The 10,715-nt window shown below is 53.7% G+C and overlaps 1 protein-coding gene across 1 annotated transcript in view; it reads left to right on the forward strand.

The window, feature by feature from the left end:
* Positions 1-7,569, forward strand: part of DBF4B (DBF4B-CDC7 kinase regulatory subunit) — a 34,164-nt gene extending 26,595 nt beyond the window's left edge. Inside the window, 6 exon segments of the mRNA XM_086687525.1 lie at positions 971-1,083; positions 4,303-4,411; positions 4,538-4,662; positions 5,468-6,130; positions 6,132-6,247; positions 6,250-7,569. Of these exon segments, the coding sequence (XP_086543651.1) occupies positions 971-1,083; positions 4,303-4,411; positions 4,538-4,662; positions 5,468-6,130; positions 6,132-6,247; positions 6,250-6,350 (1,227 nt within the window). The 3' untranslated portion in view covers positions 6,351-7,569.
* The last annotated feature ends 3,146 nt before the right edge of the window (positions 7,570-10,715 follow it).

Genomic DNA, 10,715 nt, shown 5'->3' on the forward strand with positions numbered 1-10,715 from the left:
GGGGTGGTGAAGTGCACCTCCTTCTTCTTAAGGATCCAAGAAGACCCTGTGGGCCACAGGGCTCCCACCATGCCCTGCCCAGGGAACCCATGGCCTGCACTCTCTCCTGGAGTGCCCACTGTTTCAACCAAACATGGTTTCCAAGCCTGCAAGTTCTATGAGCAGGCTTTGCTGAGTATCCACAGATCCCCAGATCTGGTTCTGAAAGTTTCTGGAACATGAGCAACTTTAGGCAAACCACCAAAACAACTCAGTATAGATCTGACTACCCAGAACCTTCACTGTGCTTCTCTTTCCCATTCAGAATACCTCCACTCGGGTGGTACAAAGGAGCAGCCCAGAGCAAAAATGTTCCTCTTCTTGGAATAGGAAAATCACTGTTCTGGTTTAAACCTTCCTCCATTTAGGTCTGTCAGGCTAGAGTCCTCAAACATGGTTTGTTTTATTTATTTTTTAAATACTTTATTTTTAAATAATCTCCACACCCAATGTGGGGCTCAAACTCCCAACCCCAAGATCAAGAGTCGCATGTGCCACTGACTGAGCCAGCCAGGCACCCCCTTAAAGGTGGTTCAGGGTCAGGAAGCAAAGTAGAGAGATAGATCACTAGTTGGGAGACATGCCCTATTGCCTGGTCTTGACCACTCACCAGTCATGAGCCCTTGGGCAAGTCACAGAACCTTTTGGGCTCCGTTTCCTCTTGTGTAAAAATGGGCTAAGAACCACTTGTTCCCATTAGCTCAGATGAGGCAGCGAGGTAAACTGGGCTTTGATGAGTAGACCGGGAGAGCATAAATATTCATCTAACCAGGAAGGCTGGTGAGGGTTTGGTTCTAGAACCGAAAACCCTGTGCAGGGGAGTGGCCGTTTTATCAGGATTGGAATTCTTGGGGGGTTGGGACTGGCCGCTTTCCTCATCCTATCCTTGCCCCACTGTAGTCAAAATGGAAGTTTTCTGTGTTTCAGGAAGTTTCGTCCTTTCCACCATCAGTTTAAATCCTTTCCTGAAATTTCTTTTCTGGGACCCAAAGATGCAAGCCCTTTTGAAGCCCCGATGACCCTGGGCAGCTCGCATCATACCAGGTGGGTCTTTCTGGTCTGAGTACCAAGGGCTGGTTGCAGGCAAGGTCCTTCCCCTCCAGAGCCTGCTGGTCTGATTTGGGAATGGCCATGTGTTCGCTCCTTAGGCAAAGTCTATTCTGGGAACTTAGCCCAGACCCTAGGAGTCTTCATCCGTTTTACTTGGTGCTTTCCGTCCCTACTGAAGAATTTGACTTGTGTCCAGAGGGCAGTAGACTGGTTTCTAACAGGTCTACAGACCATTTTTATCAGAGTCCCCTGGGGTCCCATTAAAAAGGCAGGTTCTCATACTCCACACCTACAGAATCACAGTCTCTGATGATGAATCCCCCAAAACTGCATTCCTGTGAGCTCCCAGGTGATTTTTATGCACATCAGAGCTGGAGGCCTTTGGGGCTGAACATCAGGAATAACTAAGGGGCAAGGAATCTGGGGACCTACCGCATTGTGTGCCCCAGAGTGGTTCATAGGCTGTGGGTGTTCTTCCTCCGCAGATGTGTGAGAATGTGAACCTTCACTGAGCAGAATGCAGCAGGGAGGACTACAGGGAGAGAGTGGCCCAGGGGCGGGGGCAGAAGGGGCGAGCTGGAGAAAATCTGTGGGAGGAAATGTTTAATATTTTTCATTTTTAAATTATTATATTTTAGTTCCAAATTCAGAAGTTACAGAGGGTTTAAAATGAAAAGTCTGGGGGCGCCTGGGTGGCGCAGTCGGTTAAGCGTCCGACTTCAGCCAGGTCACGATCTCGCGGTCCGTGAGTTCGAGCCCCGCGTCGGGCTCTGGGCTGATGGCTCGGAGCCTGGAGCCTGTTTCCGATTCTGTGTCTCCCTCTCTCTCTGCCCCTCCCCCGTTCATGCTCTGTCTCTCTCTGTCCCAAAAATAAATAAACGTTGAAAAAAAAAAAATTTTTTTTTAAATGAAAAGTCTGTATTCCACACCTGCCCTCTAATCTCCATAGTGTGGGTCTGTGTCCACACGTAGTTTATGCATCCTTTTCTCTTATATAAAGAGTAGCATAACATTGGGCTGTTTCTAGCTTTTTCCACTTGATGTATTCTTCTTTTTTTTTTTTAATGTTTATTTATTTTTGAGACAGACACAGATCGTGAGTGGGGAAAGGGCAGAGAGAGAGGGAGACACAGAATCTGAAACAGGCTTCATGCTCTGAGTTGTCAGCACAGAGCCCAACATGGAGCTCGAACTCACAAACCATGAGATCATGACCTGAGCCAAAGTCGGATGCTTAACCAACTGAGCCACCCAGGCGCCCCCCACTGATGTACTCTAGATTAATTTCCTATTGGTCCCTAGAAAGCATCCTCATTTTTTTTTTAATTTTTTTTTTCAATGTTTATTTATTTTTGGGACAGAGAGCGACAGAGCATGAACGGGGGAGGGGCAGAGAGAGAGGGAGACACAGAATCGGAAACAGGCTCCAGGCTCTGAGCCATCAGCCCAGAGCCCGACGCGGGGCTCGAACTCACGGACCGCGAGATCGTGACCTGGCTGAAGTCGGACGCTTAACCGACTGCGCCACCCAGGCGCCCCAGCATCCTCATTTTTTAATGATTTTTTTAAATATATATTTTGTAACGTTTATTCATTTTCAAGACACAGAGAGAGACAGAGCATGAGTGGGGGAGGGACAGAGAGAGAGGGAGACAATCTGTAGCAGGCCTCAGGCCCTGAGCTGTCAGCACAGCCTGATGCAGGGCTCGAACTCACGGAGCACAAGATCATGACCTAACCTGAAGTCTGACGCTTAACCGACTGAGCCACCCAGGCATCCCAATGATTTATTTATTTTTGAGAGAGTCGGGGGGACAGAGGATCTGAAACCAACTCTGCTGCGCTGATAGCAGTGAGCCCAATGTGGGACTTGAACTTCAAGAACCGTGAGATCATGACCTGAGCTGAAGTCGGAGGCTCAACCAACTGAGCCACCCAGGCGCCCCCCCCACCCATGTACTCTAGATTAATTTCCTATTGGTCCCTAGAAAGCATCCTCATTCTCTTCTGTGGCTTCAGTGTCTTCCATTGTGTGGTCTTACAGTATTTTATTTAACCAGTCTCTTACTGATGGATGCTTAGATTATTTCCAGGCTTTTGCTATTATAAATAATGCTATAGTGAATAGTCTTACGCAGAGTGAATTTGTAGAATAAATTCCTAAAAGCGGAGGTGCTGGGTCAAAGGGTACCTGCATTTATAATGTTGATAAATGCAGCCAAATTGCTCTTCGTGGGGGTGATGCCAGTGTGTGCTCTCACGCCCTGGCCCTGAGCCCATCTCCCCTCTTGCCTTGGCTGGTACAGTGAGCTGTCCGATGTCCTGACCTCTGCCAGTCTGATAGTTTAAAAACTGTATCTTAGTGTAATTTTCATTTTCATTTTTCTCATTATGAATGAGGTTAAGTAGGTTCATATGTTTGATCGTTTGACTCTTTTCATATGAACCTTCTTTATATCTTTTGCCCATTTTTCTTTTCGGTTATTGATCACTTTTCTTATTGATTTGTAAAGAGCCCTTCATGTATTAGGGAAATGAGCCCTATTAGTTATAAATACACCTCCCCCTCCCCCAGTTTGTGATTTATCTTTTATTTACATTTTCTGCCATGCAAACATTTTTTTAGATTGCATGTAGTTGAATTTATCAGCTTTTTCCCATGTTTTCTACATTTTGCATCGTGCTTAGAAAGTCCTCAGAGAGGGCTGTTTTGGACTTGGTTGAGCTTGCTCATACAGCCAAGCAGCCACTAGAAAGATGGGCCTGAAATTCAGACGAGAAGACACGTTTGAGAAAGAGATTGGAAAGTCCTCAACGAAGGTGGCATCCATGCAAGGAACAAGCCAGCGTGAGGGAGGAAGCCACCTGAAGCAGGGGAAGGGGATATTCGGGGTGGAGGAGGTTGGGGGCAGTATGGTGCCCTCACTACCACTGAGGCCCTTTGATTCTGCAGGTCAGATGAGCGTGGGTTTGAGTGTCAGGCTGGAACTGCCCTAGGAGGCCTTTTTGCTGCCCCTGGCACACGCCCTCACCTATGGTTTAAGATGTGTGGGCAGGGACCGGACAGGGTCCCCTCTGAGAGGTCTCGCCTTCCTCGTTGCCTGGATGGGAAGTGCCAAGTGTAGGCAGGTCTGCCTGACTGTTCTGGTCCTTCCCTCCGAGGGCCCCAACAGTGACTGCTTTCCCCCACCCCCACCCAATGCTTTCCTCAAGAGAACCCAAGGACCGAGAGCCAAGCCAGCGATTGGCCACCCGCACCCCACCCAGGAGAAGGAAGGGCTTCTGTGAGTGCTGTCAAGAGGCCTTTGAAGAGCTCCACGCGGTGAGCCTTCCCTGCCAAGCAGCTGCTCCCAGGCTGCTCTGACCGCGCTTTTCCTACCCGCCTCCACCCCACTCGCATCTCACCCTGGCCTTGACTAATGCCCTGTGCCCCTCTCACCCCGGGCAGCATCTCCAGAGCGCCCAGCACCGGGGCTTTGCCCTAGAAGCCCACCCGTATGCAGAAGTCGATCGGGTCATTGCCCAGCTCAGCCACAGCTTTGCTGACACCCCCTCGCAGGCCAGCCTCCCCAGGTGAGCACCATGAGCGGCCCTGCTGGCATGGTGGGCACTGCTGTGTCCTCACCGTCCTGCTGCTGCCCACTCCAGAGGGGAAGGAGCCAAACAGGACCAGGGATTGGTGGCGGTTGGAAGCCCTCCATTTGTGGCTTCAGCTGATGGGGACTGGGCCAGATCAGCACATGGCTCCCATCCTGATGCATAGCCATCGCCATGGTTGTGTGGGTAGGGAGGGCAACTCAGCAGTGGCTGCTCCTGGCATGTGCCTGCTGATGTCCCTGTGTGGCCTTCTAAAAGTAGCGAGGGGGATTCCTGGGTTCCTCCCAGACAGGTAAGATGCAGTATCTTTCAGCCTCTCTGTAAGTTACCCCCAGAAAGGATTGCAGGGGGATCTCCAGCCCAGCTTTCTCTGCTGCCACCAGCTTGCTGTGGCTTCTTTCCTCTTGACCCAAGTCTTCACCTCCCCGGGCTCAGCTTGGAGAGCCAGGCTCTGTGCTGCATTCTCCAGCCACCAAAGGGCACAGCCTCTGCTGTGGAATTATTAAATGGAACAGCCTCTAACCTGTTCCTCTGGCCAGCCCTGACCACAGGCCACAGAGCCAAAAGAGACGCAGACAGCACTGGCCGCTACTGCAGGGGCAGCCCGAGAGCAAGCCTCTCACAGAGCCCTAGAGCGGGCCACTCTCTTCATGCTAAAACTGAGAAGGGTAGTGCCATGCATGCCCCACCCACACCCTGCCCTCAGCCCTGACCCAGAAAGATCCCAACTTGCCACCTGCTCTGGAGTTGAGCCCTGAGGCCCATTGTTTCTGTCCCGCAGGCAGCCAGGCTCCCCGTGTTCAGATCTTGACCTGCTGTGTCCTGAGACTCCGCCTCCTAGCCAGCCCTGCCATCCCAGGGCAGCATCTCCCAGGATGAAAGAGGAAGACGAGCATCAGGCCCCAGGCACTCCAGAGCAGGATGGGACGGTGGGCAGCATGAAGGCAACCGATGAACCTGTGGGGGCTGGTGAGATGCTGGGACCAGTAGCAAGCTGCCAGGAGCTAGGAGGGTCAGTTGATGTCATTGCAGACCCCCCAGAGACACCAGTGTCCAGGAGCCCTGCACACCAGAGCCTCTTGACAAGCTCTGGTTCTACAGAACTCTCTGGCTCGGATGTCGCACTTTTTGGCCACAAGCGGAAGATTCGGCTCCCCAGTGGCAATCCTGAAAAGAGGTCAGGGGTCTCCCGGCCACAGGCCTCATTCTTTGTTCCAAGAGCCACCAGCCCTTGTGGCGCCAGGACAGCCAGTGGCGGGCACCCCCTCTTCCTTCCCCCTCCTGATTGTGAGCACAGGCCTCTGGCCCCTCTCCTTCCCTGGTGCCACCCACAGACCTGCCTCCCCCTCCCCACAGATGGGCCAGCAGAGTGCTGGGCCACACAGCCCCCTTGGCCAGGGGAGGACAGCCCCCTGGGATCTGAGGATTCTGAGTGTGCCGCCCCTGGCCCTGGCTGACCAGCTCCCTAGCTGCCCTGTGGCTCCAGGCCAGCTGTCAGCCCACCTGCACTCAGCAGCTGACGTGCAGCCTGCAGGAAGACCCGCAGAGAGCCCGTCTACCTCTGTCCCCTGCTCTCAGCCAGCGGGGGAGCCAGCTGCTCCCAATGGTTCTGGGCCTCCCAGCCTCCCTGTCTCAGCCCTAGCCCAGTGCCAGCAGAGAACTGATACCATGAGTCTCCTGGGGGCACGCAGTAGCTCTCTACTTGAGGGCCAGATACACAGAAGTTATACTCTGCTGAGTGCTGCACAGCCAGCAGGGGCCAGACCAAGCACAGGGAGGACAGCACCTCAGGGCCTCCCCACCAGAGCCAGAAGAGCCGCTGGCCTGGCCTTTGAAGTCCAAGAGAACAGCAGTTGTCATGGCCAAGCTCTGTAGGCTCGACAGAGCCAGTCCTCCCACTCACTGGGTCTTAGGTTAGGACCAAGAGAGTCTGGGCTGGGGGCTGCCCTCTACCCCTTCCTCCAGCCAGCTCCCTGACCAGGCAGCAATCTGATGGGCTTGCTCATCCCTGCCAGCTGCCCACACCAGGAGGCAGAGGCAAGGTTGGCATAGGGAGGGACCACAAAGCATCTAGAACGGCAGGAGCCCTGGCCTGGCTTCCTGTCCCTCTGAAGGTACTTGCCTCTTGCAGAGCCGAGTTTTGGTGTTCCCCACCCCCACCCCAGCCTCCTTTCCCAGGAGCATGTGGCTCTCCTGCTTTCTGAAATGCCTGTTTGTCCCCTCCCCCAGCCCCCCACGCTTGTGCACACAGATCCTCAGGAACATACGAAGCAGAGGAGGGGCTGGGCTGCAGCACCTCCAGAGCTCCCTCGCCCCCCTGCATTTGGTGGGAGCCTGGCGCTGAAATGGCCTTTCTCCTGAGCCCAGGATATGGCCAGAGCCCCCTCTGGGGACTCCTCTGCTCTTCCCTGGCTGCCCTCTGCCATTTCTGCTGTTCCAGGGTCGGGATTCACCTGCCAACTTCTGCATCACCCTCTTCTCTCCCTCCTTCCCCAAGGACCTCCCCCCATTTCTTTCAGCCAAGCCATTAATCTGGAGACGAGATGGGTTTGCTATTGATTCTTTGGCCACTTTTTTTTTTTTTTTTTTTTTTTTTTTTACATTTTGTGCTGTGGTTCTTCTCACCCTTCTCTGCGTCTGTGTGTTTGTTTCTTTAAATGTTGAAGCTACAAGAAGCCTGGTGCTATTCTGTGTCTCATTTTGGAGGAAGAAAGGGGGGCCTCGCTGTGGGTGAGGACCTGAGTTGTTAGTTTGGAAATAGAGCAACTGTGTGTACAACCCTCATAGAGGTCATGTTTGGCCTTTTTATGCCATTCCTGTTAAATTTCACAATTAATCTTGGTTCAGGAACTGTAAATAAATTTGTTAATAACAAATAGCAAAGGGATAGGGCTGGAATGCAGTGTGTCAGGCCTTGATGTGCCCTCCAGTGACCCAAAGCAGGACTCAAGCCCAGCAGATGTGGACAGAGTAAGTGGATGGCCAGATAGGAGCCCCCTGCAAGCGGGAGAGCGTATGTCACAGCCTCTGAGGGCCGAGGGGAGGTCAGGCGGCATCTGTCCAGTCTCTGGTCACTCATTTGGCTCTGCTGCTAAAGGGGGCCCCAGGAGACCTGAGGCTGGACAGATGGGTGCTGTCCTCAGTGGCTCCTTGGCATGGGGACTATTCAAACCCCTTCCACTCCTCCGCAGATGACCTTGACTCAGACTCCACAGGCATTGCTTCTCCTTGCTCCTGATCCCCTTTCCACATCCAACTCCTACAAAGGAAGCAGTGTCCTTCCTTCCTGTCACTGTCCCTGCTCTACACCCAGCCAGCCTCATCAAATTCCTTTTCTTGGGTTTGCCATCTCTTCCCTCTGCCCTAAAACTCCATCCTGGAAAACACTTGCATTGATTCAGCAGGCTCCCCCCACTGTTCTCCAGCTCCTTCCTGCGGTCTACAGCCACTGCCTCCATGTCTGCACCTTCTTGCCCTTCCAAACCCGCGGAGGCTCTGCCTGAAGCACTCCACTGGGCTTGTCCCTTCCAAGGTCACCGCATAACCTGAGAATTCTCAAAGGCAGATTCACTTTCTCCTTTTCCACCTTGAAACCTGGCTCCCCTGCTCGACCCCACTCTAGCCTGGTCCTCCCCTCCCCCAGCCTCTGCCCTCTTGTACCAGCCTCATTCAGCACAGACCTCAAATGTCTGCCCTGAGTCAGCTCCTAGAGCCCTAACCAGCCCTCTAACACCCCTGCTTCCCTGACCTGGGCCTGGGGGACCTTTGTCCTCACCTCTGCACACCTTCACAGATGTGACCTGGGTGGAGAAAGCTCCACCCAGACTCCTTTTCTGAATTCTACTCCACCTGTGCAAGGTGGGAAGGCAGGGAATCTAGCCACACCCTGACTCGGTGTGTCTTTGGGGGGTCCCTTTACTAATCTGGGCCTCCGTTTCCTCATCTTTCAGTGAGGGGCTTAGATGACATGACCTTCAAAAGTCCTTTCCAATAATAAAATGCCCTGATGGCCACCGGCTCCCTTAGATCCCTCTGTCCTTGCCACCACCACAGACCTACTTACCCAAAGACTTGTTCCTCCTTCCGAGACCGGCTCCCCTTCCCCCTTTGTCCTGCGCCTCTCCTGGTGCCCTCTACCTCAGCTTCTCCCATCAGGCTGAGGTCCTCCTGGTCACTCTCCCTGATGCCCATCCTCTCCTTACAGCCACCCTATCTCCCTGGTCTCTGACACCTCCTGTCCCCAGACCAGCCAGGCTGGTCCCTTGTCTGGCCACCGTGGGCACTCCGGCCTTGAGGCTGCTCTCTGACACTGACCTGGAATCCCCCTCGACAACAGCAAGGATGCCCTATGATTCGAGGTCCAGATTCCATACTCTGAGAATCCTATAGTGTAAGTCACACAGGCCTGCGTTCACTTCCCAGTCCTTCCCTTAACTCTGACCTGGGGCAAGGCTTCTGAGATGCTGTTTTCTTAAGCTGAAAAACAGAGATAATGGTAGTTTCTGCCTTACTAGGAAGTCACAAGAATTAAATCTGGTTATGATGTTATAAACATTCAACAAACTAACTTTTTATCCTCCCCTCCCCTCTGCAACATGTACCTGTGAGGCCTCTCTTTTGGACCTTTCAACAGAGCTCATTTTCACTAATCTCCCACCTCATGACCTATGGCCCTATCTCCTTGTGTACTTGTGGGTGAAGCTGCTAAGGGGTTCTGTGAGACGCCCTGTCCCCAGGCCCGCCCCCACTTTTCCAACAACTGGTTCTCCACAACCCGAGAAATCCCATGTGAGGGGGAGAAAGGGGAGTGGGGTATATGCCACACCCCCCAACCCCGGCATATTGGGCCCTCGGGAGCATGACTATATTTGTGCCCTACAAACCTCTCAAAGGATGGATGCCCCTGGGACCCCAGGCTCCTCCAATTCCTCCCTGAGCTTGAGATTGCAGGAAGGGTTCTCAAAGACAACTGAGAGGGAGGAAGGAGCACTAGACTTCCCTCGGGAAAGATCTCATCAGGTGAGGAGAGTGGTTCTTTCCCAGTGGGAAGGACAGGGCACTGGGCTGGGATCTGGGAGGAAGCAGAAGGACTTTCTGGTCCTGATGGTCTGGGCGTTTTCGCTGCTCCCCACCCCTCAGCATCCTGTCAAAGGCAGTCTCTCCATGTGCAGGGTAGAGGGCCCCAAGACCCCAAGCCACAAAGGAGTCCCTTGAGTCTAGGACAAGGGCCAGGAAGCTGTTTTTCTCCATGGCACCTTCAGGGCCACATGGATGGTGTGAGCCCAGATCGAGGGAGCATTTCTGTACACCAGGTGCCGCTCTGAGGATTTGACGCCAGCCACTCATTTACCCCCTGCAACACTGTCGCGAAGGGGCATTCTAACCCCCATTTCACAGATGAGGAAACCGGCTTGGGGAGACCGGGAGACCTGCTCAAGGTCGCATAGCCCTTAACCAGGACTGGGACATCAGCTGGTTGCCTGAAGCCCTAAGTCCTGCTCTTCACATGGCCCCACCCTGCCCTCGCCTGGCGTGGCCTCTGCGGCAGGCCTCGAAGCCTGGGCATGGGGCCTGGATAGACTCCGTTGGCAGGAATTCCCACCCACCATGTCTTCCAGGATAGAGTTTTTGGGCAGAGGGAAGGAGAGGGGCCAAGGGCAGCAGACACCCCTCCCTTACCTGCAGCTGCTGGGACTACATCTTGGCCCCACATCAGCCCAGCTTGGCCCCTGTGCAGGAAAATTTGAGGGAAGAACTGGCTGGAGGGCAGGACTTCAGGGAAGGAGGCCCCAGGCCTCTCGGTGGTAAGGGCTCCTGGAGGAGGGCTGGGGGTGGGGACCAGAGCCTAACAGCTCCCTCAGCAAGAGTGAACCAGAGGGTGGCCATCAAGACAGAATAGTGACCACCAGTCTCTGATTTCCAGAGTCCCGTCCTCCTCCTGGAGCAAACAAGCAATGGGCAGAAGGGACCAAAGTAGCCCTCCATAGCTGTGTACTGGGGTAAGGATTCTCCCAGGGAGCCCCTGGTGT

Source organism: Puma concolor, chromosome E1, assembly GCF_028749965.1.
Source record: "Puma concolor isolate L17-30 chromosome E1, mPumCon1.1.hap2, whole genome shotgun sequence".
Lineage (NCBI taxonomy): Eukaryota > Metazoa > Chordata > Mammalia > Carnivora > Felidae > Puma > Puma concolor.